General features: G+C 42.0%; 1 protein-coding gene across 5 annotated transcripts in view; it reads right to left on the reverse strand.

The window, feature by feature from the left end:
- Positions 1-790: 790 nt before the first annotated feature.
- The window catches only part of RAPGEF6 (Rap guanine nucleotide exchange factor 6), a 122827-nt gene continuing 103432 nt past the window's right edge, over positions 791-20185 (reverse strand). For all 5 annotated transcript variants that reach the window (XM_084295344.1, XM_084295341.1, XM_084295342.1 and 2 more), the window contains 7 exons: positions 19033-19224; positions 17652-17786; positions 16150-16263; positions 13043-13268; positions 10566-11077; positions 6444-6755; positions 791-4834 (listed from right to left, as the gene is read on the reverse strand). In XM_084295344.1, the coding sequence (XP_084151470.1) occupies positions 4809-4834; positions 6444-6755; positions 10566-11077; positions 13043-13268; positions 16150-16263; positions 17652-17786; positions 19033-19224 (1517 nt within the window). In that variant the 3' untranslated portion in view covers positions 791-4808. The remainder of the gene's footprint in view (positions 4835-6443; positions 6756-10565; positions 11078-13042; positions 13269-16149; positions 16264-17651; positions 17787-19032; positions 19225-20185) is intronic.

Consider the following 20185-nt stretch of genomic DNA (forward strand, 5'->3'; position numbering starts at 1 on the left):
GTGTTCCTGCTGCACTGCCCTGCGGGAAGAGAGCTTCAAGCTGTGCTGTGCCCACGGCTGGAGGACAGAGGGATGGGATGGGGAGATACAGGAGGACAGAGGGATGGGATGGGATGGGAATTACAGGGTAAAGGCTCGTGGGGGAAACCCAGTCGGGGGGAAACCCAGCCCCTGCAGAGGGAGCTGGGCTGGGAACCCCCAGCAGCTCAAGGGGAGGGAATGTATTTTCATCTCTGTGCTTCCAACCCCCCTTCACTGCCCCACACCTTTTTATTCTACTTGTGTCACTGCTTGCAAGGCGAGCTGTGTAGACCCATAGGGTTCTGCACCAGGCTTTGCATTGTGCCCATCTTTTGGGGCTTGACAGTGTGGTAGCAGAGGGTCTGGGGAAAAAGGAGGGACGTGAGACCCAGCCTTGTGAGCAGAACCTCTTACCAGGGCTGCAGAGCTCCAAAATCCCCAAAATGTCCCTCCTGTGGCATCCCACCTGTGCTCCCATGGGACAGGAGGGGACGCTGGCACTGCCAGGCACAGCCCCACGTACATGGGGTGAGCTTCCAGCCACTGCCCCCATGCACACTCTGAGAATGGGGAGGCAGAGCCAAAACCTGGGGGCCAGCACTCACTGGAGGACAAAATCCTGTGGTGGCTGCTCCTTGGCGAGCCCAGGGCAAGTGATGCTCCCCAGGTGCTTCATGGCTCCACATCATCAGCTGCCAAAAAAGACCTGCTGGAAACTCTTAATGTATGTAGATTGTTTATTGATTCCAACATATTAATAGATTGGATAATAAACAGTACTTTTAAACATTCTCTTAACCAAAAATATAACAAATATTTACAATCACTCAGTAAAAATACAAAAAGCATACAGAGGCACTGTCTTTCTAAAAGACATAAGTGTAAGAGGTATCAAAAAATAGGAGACAAACATTGCTTGTTACAGAATACTTTACAATCACTGACTTGTGCAGTACAATTGCTATTGGAATATCATTACATCTGTGCAGTTTTGCCAATATGCTCACATATTTAGAATTTAATTAATACCAAGCTAAACTGCATTCCAGGTATATCAAAAATAAAGATAAAACAATAAAAAGCACAACGTAAGCAAAGGCGGGATTGGGAATTCAAGGTAGATTGCCCTCTATACAAGCATCCTAAAATATAATGTGTAAAGCTTTTCTAAAGAGAGAGTATCCCTTTTTTCTTCCGTTTTTGCAAAGGCAGTGGGAAGCTTATTCTTGAAAAAAAAGAAAATCAAATGTTTTATAAAAACTTAAATGCCAGTTTCACGTTTCCACTGTTGCCTGCAATCAAGTGACTTGGGCGATGACAGGCTCAGCCCTCGGGGAAAGGGACCCCCTTGGGGACACCCTGGGCAACCACCGGGGCCTCGCGTCTAAACGCCTCCCAGCACAGCGCCGCTCCTCTGGGCTACAAATCTGGGCACCGACGAGCCAAACGAGCTGGGAAGCAGCACGCAGCCAGCCCTGAGCCCACCCTGTCCCAAATGTGCAGAGATGAGCACTGCAAATACCTGCACATTTCCATCCCACGCTTTGTATCCATGGGGGATGTCACCTGCGCTCAGGGGCTCGGTTATCTGATTTTCCCCTTTCTGCACCTGCAGAGGCCAATTAAAGTTTTCAAAATTGCTTTGCTCTTTCTGTGATTTGCTTGGAAGATTAAGATTTATAAAGCATAATGTAATACTGTATGTTCAAATCACAAATAGCCGAAATAAGTCTTTCACCCACAAGCCACGAGCAACCAAACAGCAGAAAAGCAAGCAAACGGAGGTCTGGCAGTGGAAGAAGGTGACAGTCAGCATTTCAGCTGATCATCTGAAGTCAGAGCAGGGCTTAAAGGAAGCTGGCAAAGGTACTAAGCCAGGAGTCTGCGACCCAGAAGACATCACTTGAATAAAGCAGTATACAACAGGTCCTGACCACGGTCTTATTTCCATTTTAGTTACGAAAAAAAAAAAAAAAGGGATAATGTCTCTTCAAATCCATACCAGACACACTACATTTGGCTATCGGCCCCGATCAATGTGATCGGTTGATTTTAAAACAAACAAACGAAAAAAAATCACAGCAAGGACAAGCAGAAGCAAGCCACACTGTGCAAGTCAGGAGAAGCAGAAGTAGGAGCTCATTTGTCAATAGTTTAAGCATGACTTATTTACACTAGCTGTATTGGATATTAGGAAAATATGATTAGCAAGAATTTCACTCACTTTAAGAACTTTCCAGCATCCTGAAAAGTCCCGCAGAACAGACTGAGGCTGTTGATGTGCAAACACCAAGGTTCAATGGGTGATTTATTCACCTGCTCTCGCTGGCTGCCAGAGGCGGCCCTGGCCCCGCTCCCGCCGAGGACCAGGAGCTCCCCGCAGCGTCGCAGAGAGCACTGCCAGGCTCTCTGGGGAAAGGGAAGCCGCTTGGACCACAGCCCTTTATCCCCTGAACTTTTGTTCAACAGGCTGAAATAAACGGCAGCTCAACATCCGAGGTCATGGAAACCGCATGAGTCAATTCACCTGGCACACGACGCGTGATTTCGGATGAAACACGAAGCATATTGCGCACTCCACGGAGAAGTTAACAAGCAACTACAGCTTGCAGTGGGATTGCTAGGACTTGGATTTATATCCCACAAAATATCAATTTAACAGTTACATTATCAACGTTATATGTGCTGAAAATAATCACTCTGCCCTGCATTGCTTTGACACTTACATTAATTCTTATTCATTAAGGCCTGTGCAGGTTCATTATATTCATTAAGGCCTCGAAAAAGCAAAATGTGTTTTATTATGATATACCTCAACTAATTTTTAATATCGTTTTCCAACGACTTGCTCCTCAGATGCTTGTGCCAAAAGCTAGCACAGCCAACCACGCAGCTGTGCGTTAGGCATCCCTTCCTCGGCGCTGCTGTTCCTGACCGCCCGACGTCTCCAGAAGAACAACCACGGGGGGAAACCTCCAGCCCCGTGGCAATATTCCGTCTGGCACAGTTACGGGCGCAGACACAGGCGTGGTCATGCACATTCACCTGGTAGTATCAGTCCCAAGTTGCTATGGGGAAAGCACATCAAAGGCTTTGGGTTGTTTTTGGTACTTGTGTCGTTTTCTGAAAATGTTGCATTCACCTTGCACCCCCCTGCACACACACAAAAAAAATCTTAAAGCTCTTCACAACTATGGATATAGAAATAATTTTTGAGGCACTGTAAAAATGACAAACATCTTCTTTCTAGCTTAGGCTGTAAACATCACAACAAAGATTTACAATTAAATGTTTAAATATATATTATTCACACATTCATGTCCAATTTAACACTAGAATGGGGCATCATGTGCTCGAAGAAAGAAAGAAAATGCAGGTATTTCCAGTTTTACCCCTGTGTACTCTGGTTGGCTAGGCAAAATCAAAGAAGCAATTTACTCGACCGTAGTCAAACTAGAGGACTGCGCGTTAATACTGGCGGTATGTAAGTCAAATTTCATCAACATCAGCGCCACCAAGATTTTTAGCTAAGTTTTTAAACAATATGCTTTGAGATCATCTCTATTCTCCTGATGAACACAGCCCATCATAAAAGGCATTATACTCGCATCTAAGCACTATGCCATTTAACGTTCAGTTTCCCAAATTTTAACGTGACTGGGGGGGAGGAGGAAGAGAACCTTTGCACCTAAATCCTCTGCAACTCTGGTAAAAGGCCAGAACACGTGGGATGATCTTAAAACCCACAACAAACAACACAGTCTTGGATTACAGCAGCACACTTTATATGCTGAACTCTGCAGGGCAAAACCTGGTTAAAGCTCTTGGAAAAGCTTCAGACTCACCTAACAGCTCCCTGTGAGCTAAAGCTTCCACATTTCAAAAAGATTATTTAAATAAGGGAGGGGAATGCCAACTATTTCCTTAGTTGGCGGGCAGCTAAAAATTTCCCCCAAATACTTGAAGGGCTGAGGGGTTTTGTTGTGTTCGTTGCAGGCAGGACCAGCAGATGGCAGTGCTCCCATGGCTGACACGCACTTTGCAAGGCTTTAGCTGTATTTACATTTAGTACATACCCCAAACCATTCTAAAACCTACGGATTTCTGCACCTGATAATGTCCCCTTTGGTAGGCCTCTAGTTCTCCGTGTTTATTTTGAGAGCACAGTGGTTTACCTTTAGCTAATTTACTACCACATTGATTTAATCTCTGTATTAGCCAACCAGAGCACTCCCAACACGAAGGAAATTCCCATCAAAAAAATTTAAATTAATAAATTATTTTCAGATACTGCAGTAATGTCCTTCCATTTTGCTGAAACTTTGATTTTTTTTTCTTTTTTTTTTTTTTTTTTTTTAAGTTCATAAAATAACACTCTCCGATTTATGTAATGGTCGCGTAGAAAATAATGACAATGGAAAACTACCAAGGATTATATGGTATCATACAGAAGAACGCTTCCAATTTTCAAGTGGCCGTGACAACCAGTCCTCCCCAGTGCACGAAGCCTGGTCCATCTCAGGATACCAACGTCAGTACCCAGGTAGTCAGCACGCTCCTTGAAAATGGTTTGCTGTTTTCACAGGCAGAAAGAGTTTTGTAGGCTGTGGTAGACTGAAGGAAGGTCGAGATCCATGACCCGACCAGTTTGATCTTGTCCGTGACAGAGGCAAACACAATGACTGAGGTTAGCAGCAGCAAGGTGTTAGCGTTCGCTAACAGAGTCGCGTGGTCCTTCTTCCCACGTCCCTCGTGTTCTGAAGTGGTTTACAGAGATAGCCCGATGGTTAGACTGCTGATACTTGTTCATCTTCTGCAAAAGAAGAAAAAACAGCCAATTATTCCATCGGCCCCCTGCCTTGGCTGCAGACAGAACAGAACATCCCCGGTTATCTGACTAGAGCGGTTCTGTTAAGACTTCACTGCTTCACCGCGATGCTTTTGCTGCCTTAACAAGTGACCACAACACATGAAGTATCGCCATTTAACAAATCCTCAAGCAGTCTGAGGGATTAGTCACATAATAAATACGTATTACAAAACAGAAAATCCCATATCCTCCAAAAAATATTAGCATGCAACCCCCAGTATCCCCAAAGCTACTGACTTGGGAGAAAAGCCAGTACACTATTTCCCAACATGCAGTGATCACTGTAAAGGCTTTCCAAGTAAAATTAACCAGACACTTTAAAAACAGTAAGAGAAGTGCATCTAAAAGTGCATGGTTAAATTTAGTTCAGAAAAGTTTGGATTACAATGTTTGAAGCAATTACTACCTCATTTTTACATCAAAAACATTTAATATCACGACCGAATTGATGCTGGGCAATTTAAAAAGTTTTACCCTAAATGTGAATTGCAGTAATAATATATATGTTAAACACTGTTTACATGTTATGGAGGGCCAAGATAGGACTATTTTGCATCAGAAATTGTTTTAATCTAGATTCCACTCTCATTTTGAGTCAGACAGGTTGAAAGAAATGACCGCAACATCCTAATAAAAAATTAGTTCATTAGAAAGGGTGCAGAGAGATCACATCAGTGCGTAAGTATTAAAAGCAAATCAGCAGATAAACAATTAGGTGGTAATTCCTCTCACTTCAAGTTGGTTTTGACACAGTATGAGAGCAGGCTTAAGAATTTCTTGCATTTTGATCACAAGATAAACGCTGTGCTTGGTAGCATCAGCTCTTGCTTCAAACAAGATCGGGGAGACTTCAACCAGAAGAGACACTGGCAGGCCAAGCTGTGCTGTAGTCAGGTTTTGTTAAATACACTTTTCAGAAAAAAAAAAAAAAAAAAAAACCTGCTATTTTCTGCAATGATTTTAAACTCATTCTCCAGAAATTGCTGTTGAGGATTAATGCAGCTTAGTGCCAGCATGTTAGAATACAAAGGAGAGACAAGTTGAGAATCGTACAAAACACAATCAAATCTGAATTCAAAAGAATCGATTTGGGTCACCATCCCAGTGCCATCCTAAAACAGTGGGATGTCAATTATTTAACCTAGGCAGGTTGGAGCTTGTCTGCATGCAATTTATAGCCTGACAGTGTCCCTTAAAGTCATCACCACCACTAAAAGGAAACACATTTTAAAGAAAAAAGAACATCTACATGTTCTTAAGCATCTCATTGGATTTGGAAGGTCTCATATATATCAATTGTTTGGTGTCGAGATGTTTTTCCTAAATGGAAGATTTTTTTTTAAACATGTGTGTATATACACACAGATACATACCCACCACATATATGCATGCATATACACACATACAAACATATTTGTATATTTAGAGATCGATAAAGATTCAGTCTCAAAGAACAGCTACGAGAAAGCCCAGAACATCATCGTGAGGTACACACAGACCAGATTTACACGGCGGTTCACTTAACATCTACCGAGCCAGATGTTGCACCTACCATCCTCTTCACTATCTGCGTCAGTCATATCTGCTAGTTTAGGGTTGGACGGCTGCCGACTATGCCACTGAGGCATCTTCGATGAAATACAGGCCACCGGTTCGCTACTGAGAGATGCTGATGAAAGTCTAGAGAGGTCACTGGGCAGCATCTTTGACCTCTGCACTGCCACACTATAGTCGGGAGGTTTTAGGTGTGGGTGGTGGGGCGATCCTTCCTTTATGTCCGCTAAAGAAATCCCCATATATCCCGGAGGGGTGGGCGGAGGCTCCCTATACCTATCGTCCTTCTTAGGTGAGGTGACACAGTACACTGGCACGAGAAATAAGCAATGGAAATGTTAAAGGAGAAAACAAAGCAAACAAAACATTAAAAAATCATGAAATGTTACAATGGCAAAACAGAAACTGATAACAAAACGCAAATGCAGAAACACTAGTTATAACGACAGCAGCAGATATTGATGCTTTCATTTACACTTTGTACTTATTTTGAGAAGTCAGAACAGAACCAGGGAGCTCATCGGGCAGGATGCCAGCGGGGCAGAGCAGGGCTGTAACCACCTCTGCATGCAGCCTGCAGTTACAGCGCTCCTCCTGCTCCCTGCTCCTGCAGCACCGTTCCTCCACAGGGTGCTGAAGAGCTTTAAGGTGCAAAGGGAGAGCCAGCCTGACAGTACTACAGCCTGCTGTAACCCTTTTACAGGCTGGGAAACTGAAACATATGAAATTAAGGCAAGTAGCCCAAAGTTATTTTGCACAGCACGCTAGTAGCTGGTAGTTAGGAGTGCAGGTTGACTTCAACCAAAAGCCAGGTCAGCGGCTTAACAGAAATTAATTATGATAAAATATCAGTGTATTAACTGATGTGTAATAAGCTATCAAATCAGCTGTGCTATAGGAAGAGAAAAAATAGAATCATGTGAAACTCCTCCTATGAGGCACTCTATACAGTCTGCATTCATTAGTTTGAATTTTCTAGCTGGAAATAATGGCTTATCATATACATACTTTAAATTATTTTAACCTATATCTTAAATTAAGTTCTCTATTTACAAGTGATGAATAACCAGGAATAGTCATGGAAACAAAAGCCTTTGGAAAGGCTCCGTTATACCTTTTGCAGTCAAACAGACTACCAACAATGGTATTTAATTTTAATGTCCATCCCACATAATTCATCTTCTACCTTCCTTCCCCATTCACTGCTCGTTCAGATCCCACTGGCTCTGAACAACAAAAACTTAACTTAGTAAATTACCTCCCCTCCCACCCACCCCCAGTTTAGGGGCTCATATGCATGTTAAATTAGGCTTTTTCCATGTGCGTGTTGCAACAGGATAGTTTCAAAGGTAGGATAATTTAAAAATCTGTTAGTTCGGTGCATTTGCATTCTTCTTATGGATGCATTTAAATCAGCTCGCGTTCTTTAGTTTCAATTATTTCATCAACTGTAATATTTTCTTATCTTACAACAAAGTGAAAGAATTAAAATAAAGCTGTACTTTGTGTGTTGGGGATATGTGAGATTCTGGGTGTTAGTAACAGGAACGAGTTGGTTTATACCTCATGGCTTTTACCTTCATGCTTGGATTATAGTAAAATAAACAAAACTGAATTCATGTAGCATGAGTTTTAACTAATATATGTGGGTAGAGGCAGAGATTTATGCTACTGGTTTGCAGAAACCATTTTCAGGTAACTAGCATTGGACTGGGTCCCTACGAAATAAATGGGAGGTGAAGGAGGCTTTGCTCCCCCTGGAGGGATGGGGAGTGGCTGGTCCTCCTAGCAAGCCCCTCTTTGGTCTGGAAGTAGTACTGACAGGAGTGGGTATATTCTCCTTCAAAGGAGAAAGCTACATCTGTTTCCTAGAGCTAATAAATAGTCTGCTGTAATAATTAAAGTTGGAATAATGTGCACTTTTGCAAAGCTCTGTATGATATTTTACAAATGTTATCAAAATAAAACATCCTAATAGCACTTAAAGTCCACAGCACTAAGTGTCCGTAGTGTCTGGCACCCACCCCCAGCTCCTGGGGATTACAAAGCCCCTTCACAAGGAGCTGCATTGCTGGCTGCGAGTCTTCTTCCTGCAACTCCTTAATCCTCTCCTGTTCCTATTAAAATAGTCCCTCCTTTAAAAAAAAAAAATAATTGGAGTCTTTCATCTTTAAACAAAACAGACTCTCAAACATTCTCCTGCTGCCTATACGCTCCCAGAAATACAAAAAAATTTCCTTCTCCATGTGTGTTATCACCAAGTGAAACACTGGAGTGCAGAATGTAATCAGCTGAAGCTTAGATTATTACTTGGGAAATCTGTTACAACATCAGGAACTGCTAAGAAAAATCATTCAATAATTACAACTAAATTTAAGCAATTAGAACAAAAATGTTATGGTCCATGTTCCTCATCTTTTAAGCAAAACCTACTGGAGATGCAAAACTAAGTCTATCACGGACCCCTTCCAAAGCAGCTGATCACCTTCTCTGAGAATTCACTTTATAAAGAAACTACGGTGAAATTCCACACAGTGGTTAAGGGAAACCTAAGAGGCAGAAGCAGGAATTTTGATGTCTACTCTAAGTAAAAGCTGGGTGCTGCACAACGCAGAGGCATGCAAGCAGTCAGCACGCTGGCTGCTCTGCCAAGACCACATTCTGGCAGCAGTGTGTGGGCAGTGGCTTTCCAGCTCTGTTTCAGAGGTTTCAGGCAAGAACGTATGTGCCAGTTCTTTGGGGGGACTATTCAACACCAGCTCTCATTAAGCAAACGAACTGAAGATTCTTGTTTTGTTTACAATATTGTGAATGCATGCAGTCATTAGAGGCTCTAGTAACAAGCTGTCTGTACAGAATAAGCAAATGGTGAAATAAAGCAAAAATATCTTTGGCATATTGGATGATGATGCATAGCTATCAGATTAGCATTTGCAAACCAGAAATCATATCCACCTGTATCAGGTCTCTGTTTAAGTAGGTATATGCATGCTCTACTGGAGCACAGGGCTGAGTTTCTCAGCAGCCTGCTATGACTGCATCAAGGAGACAAGCTACACGGTGCAATATTCGGAGTTAAAACCAAGAGACACAGCCGTGAGCAAGGACAGCATGGCCTGAATAGCTGCCATGCCATGCCCTAAGATAGCTCAGCAGCTCACAAGCAGTTCTGCAAGGCGACAAGAGCAAAGTCCATGCACAGGAGAAAGCTCTGGGCCAGCCTGCTGCAAGGCTCCACCACGCTGCCTCTCTTTGCAAAGCCAAGGAGGAGGAATGCAATCCAAGACCTCCACCCTGTGTGCAATGTTTGTTCAGGCAATTACCTTTGATAACACAAACCCTCCAGCAATCTAGGCAGTAATTAAATTGCATTTCAGCTGCACTCTTGGCTTAGGGTTTAGAGAGCTTTGCACTCTGTGTTTTATCTTGTTGTAACCCAGTTCCCTTTGTTTTGGCAGCTAAACTCACTAGGACAGTGGAAGAACATCTTGCTTGGTAAAACTGCACATTTTGGAAAGACATTTTGTAATATTTTCTCCTTTTGTACATAGCCAAATCTCAGCTGTGTACCCAAATAAATGGCAGTTTAACATAGCAATGGTAGGAAGTGAATCTGCTTTTCCCTTGAGCCTCTGGGCACAGGAGTCCTGTGGATGAAACGTGCCCCAGCTCCAGAGGTGGAGGTGCTTTGTACCACTCAGCAATCACACTCTTCTCTCTTAGGATCATGGAAAGTCTGTATTGTAAGGACTCTTTGAGGAGCTGTACTCATTGCTCTTTAACACGGGAAAGTCTACAGTGATGAGGGCTTCCAAAAACACCCCCCAAAATAAAAGGTCTTACTACAGAGAGGAACTGTCTGACATTTTCACGAGGACAGTTCTCCTGCAGACCCATAAAGTGACTGGGAAGTGTGCTGTTTTATTATTTCAATTTTCCTAATGCAAGAGAAGGTGGTTTGAAAACACACTCTCTGAGTAGCGCTCTGATTAAAACCACATGTAAAGCTGAATTTAACATGCAATCCAGCCCCCAGATCTGCTGATGTCATTTCTTAACAACTTAATATCAAAATGCAAAACAGATGTAGAAGCTTCCACAAGCCTTTGGCTTGGCTTACCTATCAGGCCTTTTTCTGTACTCGAAGTAACAGTTTTGTAAGTTGTGTCAGTGCCTGGTTTAGAGTCCAAAACCTCCGTCTGCTCTGACGTAGAGTTCTCCAGCCCCCTGCGTTTAATCGTCCCATAGTTTGTCTCATACGTGTCCGACAGAGAGCTCGAGGAGGCCCAGCTCTGCCGAGACTGATCGTGCTCCACGCTGGCTTTCGACTGCCTGTTGTTTTTGGAAAAGGCTTCGGAATATAAATAAGCCTCCTCTGAGTAACAGTTTGTGGGATCAACTTCGGCTATAGGTCCGTCCAGCTGGGTGTGGCGGTAGGAATTGAGGAGATCCCAGCTCTTCTGGTTTGGGATATTCTGGAAGTTGTCATGAGAGCTACTTGAGCATGAAGTCCAGCTTCCCCGGCCACTGTCTGCTGCCTCTACTGTGATGTGGTCGTGGGAGATCTCCTCGTTGCTCATGGACGAGGTGAAAGCCATCCCTCTGATCAGAGCAGGCCTTGTGATTGACCAGCTGCAGTTGGAAACAACAGGAATCAGAAACTCATTAGCTTTTAAAACAGCAGTGGTGTACGCAGAGACAATTACCTGGTTTTAGAGGCAACGAAGCTCTGGTTTTATAACAGGTATGCAGCAAGGCCAGGACACATACAAGCCCAGCAAAGAGATACTGGTTTGTTCCTGGCTCATTAGTGCATGCTGTGGGAGGGCAGCTCTGCTTTGGAAGAAGGAACAAGTCTGCAACACACCTAAGAGGCTTGACCCCAGACTCCTAAAAGCCTGGTCCACAGCAGCTTTCCTCTATCAACTACAGCAAGACAGCACTTGATAGAAAGCAGGGGAGTAATTACACCGTAGTTCCACACCACTACTTTTTCTCTGTACTTGTAAAACAAAACCAAAATAATATACTTGGGTTCAGAATAAAAAACACCTTTGATCAAGGCAAGTCAGAGTGAGGTAGTTTTATTTGAGTAACATTTGGAAATACTAGGCATAAGTGACACTTGTGGAAGGGATCTGGAATGCCAAAAAATTCTGAAAGCTCAAAAACTAAGTTTCTTGTTAAAAAATGGCTGCTTGAAGCTCTAGTCATTGTCAATACATAATTAAGAAAAAATAAAGCCCAGTTTGCACAAGTTTAGAAAACAATAAATTACAAGCACTAGACATTATTCAAGTCTCTTAACTATTTCAGGTTATGTTAACAAATGCATGAAAGCACAACACGAAAATCCAACACTTCACCTCTCCCATTTATTGACACACTGGGAGATAGAAGAACGTTTCTTAGATACGTGCAAACAACTTGTTTTTCCCCCTTGCTTTTCTATTTTTTAAATTCTAGCATAAAACCTGTTTTCTTACCTCCACAACCCCTTGAAACTAAAGCATTGAAGAGCAACCACAAACCTCGAACAATCTGCCTTTGATTTGCAAACAGAACCCAGTTTGTAAAGCAGCAACATCCTTGGTGCTACACTTCAATTCTGAAGGCAGCTTTGCACATCCTGAAGGCAAGGTGCCAGTGACCCAGTGCAAGGGGCATTTCGCTCAGCACACTGAGCTCTGCCTACACTCAGCATCTGTTATGCCTTGTAGAAAAGGGAATTACTTTAGGTTATGAAGCACACCTCTTAATGCCCATTTTAGCACAACGGGATAAACCAAAACAATTTCTTAAAGGCTGTATCGCCCTGGCAAAGCATACACTAAGGTCTCTTCACAGGGGAGAGAACTCTGCAGAATGCTGGTGTATTAAAATCAATTATACAGAAACAACACACAGCTCCTTATAGTGTTCGGTTATAAAAGGATTAGACTGCTTTTAAAATGACCTGTAAAGACTAGAAATGTGAGGAGAATCTCTCATAGACTTGAATCTGCAACATCTGAGGACAGAACATGCTATCCCAAGGAGATTTCCACATATTAAATTCTGTGGATCAAGGCTTAAAATGTAGTAAAACAAAAGCACAAAGCTTCCATTTTTAAGGGGTGCATCAGGATGCATTCTCATTGCACTAAGGTAACAACACCGCATGTGCAAACTCTCAGGAAGACAGTGGCAGCAAGCTTCCACTCTGCCTAGGCAAAGTACAATAATAAAAAATCCTTAAAAATCATATTGGAGTACGTTAAGTGACTGGTACTGCTGACTGAGATACTGTTGGTATCATCCTGTTCTTGTTCTGCTCTCTTGGTACCTCACAGCGAGTGATTTGTTAAATATCAGACTAGCTTTTAATATGTTTTCAGTTTCCTACAAGAGACATCCACCTGAACCCCAGTGATGTGCGCAAGCTGTTGTTTATGAACGTAATACCGCAAGTTTCATGGGAAAACGTGCACTTCCCATACAGAGCAGCCAACACTCCGTCTTCTAACAGCTCAGAGTTTGTAACTGCACCCTGCCAAAACCTTCACTCCCCTCTCTTACACCGCAGGACCACGTCCAGCCCGACGCGGCTCGTCTCACCCGGGGCAGGGCTGGCCGTAGTCCGTCAGCGGCTGCGGGTGCTCCTTCCTGTCCGCCCCCGCGGCGTCCACCACCGTCAGCGACTGGGACAGGCCCCTCTCGTCCTGCAGCGCTGCCGACATCGAGTCCACCGAGCAGTTGCTCACGATGCTGGAGCGGGACGAAATCTCGCTGTGACTGGAGTCCGAGAAGTTATCGGATTTCGTGGAAGGTATGAGGGCGTAGCCTATGGGAGAGGAGAGGAGAACGTCAAAGAGTTCACTGGGTATGTCAGTGGAGCATTAACACACGTATCATGGATATTTAAAGATAATACCAAATCCTACTTGCAATCAGCCCAGTGAAGTTTTTATAGTACTAAAGCTTTTAGCATCTGCCAGCATCTAGTACTGCAATTTATTAACGCAAGCCGAGTGCCCCCGGTAACCTAGCTGCAACTCCACAGCCATCCAGACCATATGGCGAAACCAACGTCAACAGGATCAGCACTTGCAGCATGCACAGTGGGTGGATAGATCAGATCTCTCCAATCTTACAAGCGCTCAGTCCCCTACTATAAAAGCCGTGCATTCCCACAGCTTCCTCTGGCCTACAGTCATGAGAGACTCAAAAAAAGATTTTGGCAGAGGCTGAGGAGATGCTGACTGAGGTAAAAGTGAGCTATTAGCACTCAGGGATAAGCCATATGGTCCATTTCAGCTTTATTATCCGTTCCAGAATTAACAGATCAGGAAGCAAAAGTGGGAAACACAACTTTGGCAGGAGCCGAACCAGACACCAGCACTCCTCACGCAGAAGGGAAACAGCTGAAGACCTCACCAGTTTCAGAGCAAAACATACCACACTTTTTTTCTGCTTGGCTTTGCCCTCAAATAACTTGTTTCAAATACAAATAATGTGTATAGGCCCATATATGCAATACTTTCCACTAGTACCTGTAGTAGACCTGAAAAATGCTGCTATAGTAGGGTCTTCATGGGCTCTGGTTACAGGTATCCTGTATACTCCTCTGCTGGCACAACTAAGGTGACTCAGATTGGGATACCTGTTCCTAGACCATATTAGAAAAAGCACTCAGTGTGGACAACTTGATTAAATCTTGTGATGACCTCAGAGAATGAGGGATAGAACTGAAACGCCCTGAATTTGGCAAAATGCCTCTGTGCTGGTCTGAGGGCAACCACGCTCTGAGGGCCTTCAGGTTTAGGGACTGACCCTGCTGAAGCTCGTCCTGCTGTATCGTCAGGCAACAAATTCAGGAGGTGTCTGGTAAAGCCATTTGCTTTGCTTGTTTTAAAAATATTTTGCCTCACATAACTCTGTCCCACAGCTGCGGGTTGCTCCCATTTGTTTGAGGGCAACAGGTCCTGGATTAATAACTGTTTTGTTGTGTTCTTTTTTGTTATTTTGTTGTCTGTTGTTTTTTGTTTGCATTTAAATATTTTTTCCTTAAAGTTCCCACTGAGTTTCTCTATAGCAAATCCACTGCATGTCAAGTTATACAAACCTGCCTTATCCTGCCTTCACTGAGAAACGGACTGCGATATGCCTTACATTACGTGCATAAAATTACAAAGTTAGAACCTTTATTTGAAAATACTGCATCAACAACTGCTGCATGTATAGTTAAATGACTGTATGTAAGCTAATCAAAACATTGCCTGCCTTCTTTACAGGAGACCATATCAATACATAGTTGACACAGTCCTCAGATTAGGATTTTGTTTTACCCAGTTTCCTGCCAATTGCTCAAATTTTCACTTCATTTTTACCTACCTGTGCCTTTGAGCTGAACTGTCATATATTCACATCAATTAGGTGAAAATGTGAAGTGGTTCACACAAACTAATATGGAAGACCAATGCCATCAAGTCCACAAAAAACAGCATAGATCGTATAACAAGGCATCTAGAGCCACTGGCATACATGCCACTGAGCATACAGCTCACAGTTTGAGAGATTTCACAGTTTAAGCTTACTTATTGCTGTACAATTGTGAGCTATACGAGCATTAAATATCATCAATGTTATCCAACTAGAGAACTGACAAATTTATGAATAACAACAAATTTAAGACTAATGTTTTTAATGTCAAATTTTAGTTTCCTTTCCTTTGGTAATAATACCTCATATTCTTTATTTTGCTCTCTAAAATTAACACCACTGTACTACACTTAAGAAACGTTCTCACTGTGTCCCTTTTAAGACACTGTTCTTCAAGTACCTCAAAGATCTGTAGAACAAAAGGTCTCCTCCTTGTTAAACAGATGAGCACTATCTGAAAGCTGAGTCATTAAATAATGGCACACATACATTAACAGCCTAAATGCAAATCTTTGCCGGGCTGGAAAACTTAGCAGAATAAGATGTGGCCAATGCAAATATACACAAACCCCACCAATGCTGGAAGTGATCATCTGTTTTACATAGTACAAAGGACTACTTTGAGTCAAATTTAAAGAACATTACAGAACTTTCTGTTTCACTGGCATTTGCAAAACACTAAACAACAAAACTCACTGTACCTGTTCCTTGATTTTCTGAACTTCACATTATTTCTTTTACTACACTGTAAGGGTGATTAATTATACTGACACAAATACCTTCTATTTTTGAAAAGGTGAACGGAAGTACATTAAAAAATTAAACATATTTTAACGAGCCTGTATGCAACTGCATAGTGCTAACATAACTTGGGTTACATGAGCGTATCTGATATGGAATGGACATCATAGTCTTTCTTCTAAAAATACATCACAGAGTCTTCCTTCTCCTTCTAGGCCCCATCTGTAGACAGTCACATGTCAGTAGATTGCTGTTGCTATAGATACTTGCTGTGTTCAGAGCATCACTGTCTCTGTCCTTTTGTTTTTTGCTGCTTTCTGAGGCTTGAATGTGCTCTGTTTCCCTTTTTGCAGTAAAGGCTGTTCTTTCCCTGGAGAAGCTTCTTTCCCTAAGTCTTCCAAACAGCAGTCCCTTCTCTCTCCTGCGCTCACGCTCAGCTTCTGCCTTTTCACTCTCATCCTTTCTTTCTGCCTTTTCACTTACGTCAGAACTGCCTCTTGCTTTGACAATCATCTGAATTTTCTTTTGTAAGTAAGCCCCACCTATTCCATAGCTGCGCTGTCCGCTGTTCTTGTTGCTGGTTTCACTGGCGAGGGATGAGGAAGACCCAGAGAGATTCATCTGACTGCAGTTATCCGACCTCTGGATGTTACCAACTACAATGAAGTGCACACAGACAGATCTCGGTAAGTAACAGCAAAAGCAATGCGTTGATTTAAAAAATAATTCTTCGGTCTTATTTGCACGTGACTTGGGTACAACTTAAAAGAAAATTAAATTTAAGATTTAGTGAACTGTGTTCATGCCTAAAATTATGTCTTCCAGCAGTCTGTGAAGCACCTAATTTTAGTTCAATAAGCCGTTAACAGTACGCACACAACAGGATACGGATTACCTTAATCAAATTAATTCAGTGCTAAAAATAGGCCAAAAGCAAGTTGAATTAATGAAATAATCCCCAAAGAAATAAAACATTATTTACAAAGAAAGTCAGCAAACATAACATGTTTATAAGAGAAATACAAGAGAAGTGGAATCTCAGTGGAACCAGGTTTGGCAATCCAAGGAGTTACGGCTCTTGTACATATGCTGTGTTTAAGTAAAACAAGTGACATTCTCCTAAGGGAAACAGATCTTGTGACAGCCAAAGTGGATGGGCCAGCACGATCTCACACTGCAACAGGTGAGAAGACGCAGCAAGTCACCATGCCATGCCATGCCAACCCAGCGGCTCTGGGCTGTCAGTGAGTCAAAAGCAGCGCAGCAGGGATGGAGAAATGCCTTACACTGTTCAACACTGACCACACTGGCTGCCTAGAAAGTGGTGTTAAGAGATTTCAAATGAATTCCCATCCAAGCTTGACTAACGATGAAGTGATGCAGGTCTTTTAAGATGAAGATATCAGAAAAAGGGATTCTTGGGGCATCATGATAGACAGGGATATATACAAAGCCCTGTGCATAAGAACAAAAATATGAATAACAACCCTGGGATTTGGATGAATGCACTTCTTTCGTAGCTATCAAAACCATCTGTTGTGGAGAATTACAGCAGTATTTTATTGCCAGCTCCAGCTAATCACCCGATATTCCAGCTACCTTAGGCAAAAATGTAAGATGTCACAACAGCTGCAGTTTGTGTGCAACCCCACTGTCTTCAGGAAATCCCCAAGTCTGCGAATCACGTTAACCTTAGTGGTCACCTAGATCAGGAATGATGCACTGGTGGGTGTCAAAGCACCGAAGACCTATAGGGAATTCTGTCAGAAGCACTTAAGCTATTTTAATGAAATTAATTATTCCACTCCTTACACATTAGGTCACTTTTAAGGCTAAAACATAAACACATTGGAAAAAAACGTCTATTATTAATTGACAGGAATGCATGGTTCTTTTCTTGATATGAAATAACTTAATTACCATCTCTCTTACATGTAATTACCAAGGAATGTTCCTCACACTGTTGCCCTGTTTTTTGTAGAGCACTGGCACAAGCTGCTCACGCAGACACTGCACACTGTGAGCACTGATGAAGCACACGTACCTTTGCGTGGAGAGCCCTGAGGGGAAGCCGGTGGGCTGGAGTGCAAAGAAGATGCCATGGACATAGTGTCTTCTGTCTGCTTCTTAGTACTTACTTCCTCAGACAAGCTTAATGACTTCTGTGGAGAGCCTGTACCTACAACAACAATGCAATCATTTACTACATATTATTCTTTTTTCAAGTTAGCAATATCTGTGGCCACAAAAACATCATATTGAACAATCACTAAAGTATTCAACAAATACTGGAGCAGATGCTTGGATGAATTCTGCACGCTGTGGCCACTGATGCTACTACTGCCAGCTGCTCAACTGAAATGCGTTGAAACATCCACAACTGGAACCATCCCCACAGATACTCTGGTTGTAGGTTTGACAAAGGACTAAGAACTGTATAAAGCACAAAGCTTGGAGGAAAACCTTGCCCTTGACACTGTTCTGACAGCGCTAAAAACAATTTTCATCATAGCCAACAAATGCATTCAAGATCTTCTGAATCAGGAGTTCTTAAATCAGTAATTTCAGGCACTATACTGAACACAGCACAATTAGCAAAATCAGTTTACCACAGTAATTAGCAAACTGATAATTCAGTATCTTTTGCCATCTTGCACAGGACAGTGGTAAAGAGTTCATTAAATTTCTCAGTTTGTTGTATTAACACTGAACATAAGGGAGTGAAGAAATACCTCTCAAAAAAGCTTCTGGAATATATCAAGATGCACAGGCTTTCAAGAGGAGAATTGAGAATAAACAGTAACTACAACCACTGTTATAACACATATGCTGCAAGACTTTATTCTAAAACTATTTTAATGAACATTTATGCTCAGTGTATCATAGAATCTTTTCCTATCGTTTATTAACTGCAACTAATTTTATTTAATAACCCATTTAAAATAACCTTACCTTTTAAATGACCCAACAGTTATGCAAATACACCAAAGGCATTTTAATGCATAATACTGCTTTGCAACTGGTAAATGTAGAAACAAAAGAAATGTAATGCTCACTAGGAACAACTAGTAACAAGCATTTCTCCTTTTGACAATAAGGTTGTTATAACTGTGTTCCAGAACTTAAAATATTAAATGTGTTTGACTTGTTCCAATGATTTCATTGAGAAGTATCATAATTTATTTTGTCATGAAAATAAACAAACTATGCAATTCTACTCAGCTGCAGCAAGATCTCCTTAGAATCTGGGAATATAGAGCAACAGACTTAATCCTGTATATCTGGCCTGCTCAAGAGACATAGTAAGATCACTTTAGTTAGAAGTCTAAGTCATTTTCTTGAATGACTAATTGAGATACATGCATAAAGAGGTCTCAGATAATCCACCCAGCTACAAACAGCTCCAGATAGCTGAAGATACTCACTGAATGTGACATGATCCTTTGTCAGTCCCTTCTTTCTACTGGGATATAAGTTCACAGTTGGAACCTGAAGAACTTGACTCATTCTGTTCTGCTGATGCTGATGTGCTTTAGTGGTTTGGCCGATTGATCTCATGGGTACTGGAGACATTTCGGAAGATTTCGCCCCTCTTCTCTCACTTAAATTCTTGGTCACTGTTATGGAAAAACTGGACATAAATATCTTGCACTTTGAACAGCAGGATTATTACAGTCATTCTAAGTACAAACAGTCAAAAGCAACCATGGTATGAAGCAGATTGAACATTCAAAATGGTTTTTATTCCAAACATTCCTAGCTTGTTGCACTGAAGAGACAGGTGCATAAAATGACATTAAAAAACTAAACTGAAATGTCATAGAAATACTTTATCCAAAGACAAAAAAAGAAGTTATTTATTTCTACTACAATTATATTCCATATTTTAAATGCTTGTACATAGGGCACAAAAACTTAACAGCAACATCTCCTTCAAAATTATGTTATGCCACAGAAGGGAGAAGGAGAGGTTGCTTTGCATCCGGCATCAAACCGTTCACTAGATGGCACAATTGATTTGCAACGCAGGGAACAGATTCAGTTTCTACCTTAATTACACAGCAATTAATAAACTCTGAAGTTAAGACCATCTGACTTCCCTTAAATTACCTTGGAAATGTGTGGATTGCAGATTAACCCCTGCTCATTGTTCCTGCTAGCAAAGGTAGGAGAATTTCACTTCTGAGATACGAGCGGGCAGCTGTACCTCCTACTTGTCTGAACATGAGCAGAAAAAGTTATCTGCACAAAAACCATCTGCAAAACTACGTACCAGGATCCCTGACTCAAATCTACCCCATTAAAATTTATATACGTAACGTGGGCAAATGCACCATGTGCAGAGCACCTTCCCCTGGAACATTATATTGCTCTGGCTCCACTGGAACAAAAACCATAAGGAGATGCTCCCCTGTGCTCCGCATTCATTTCCCATTCTTTCTGCTAGCTCTGCAAATTATGACTATGATCTCAACCTTTTTTTTCCTTTATTTATGATATATTTTGATAATATGCCATTCTTCTATATTTATTTGCAAGTCCATTTAGCCTTCATATCCCTTTTTTGAAGCTTAAGAA

This window comes from Netta rufina, assembly GCF_964035555.1.
Source record: "Netta rufina genome assembly, chromosome: 14".
NCBI classification, from domain to species: Eukaryota; Metazoa; Chordata; class Aves; order Anseriformes; family Anatidae; genus Netta; species Netta rufina.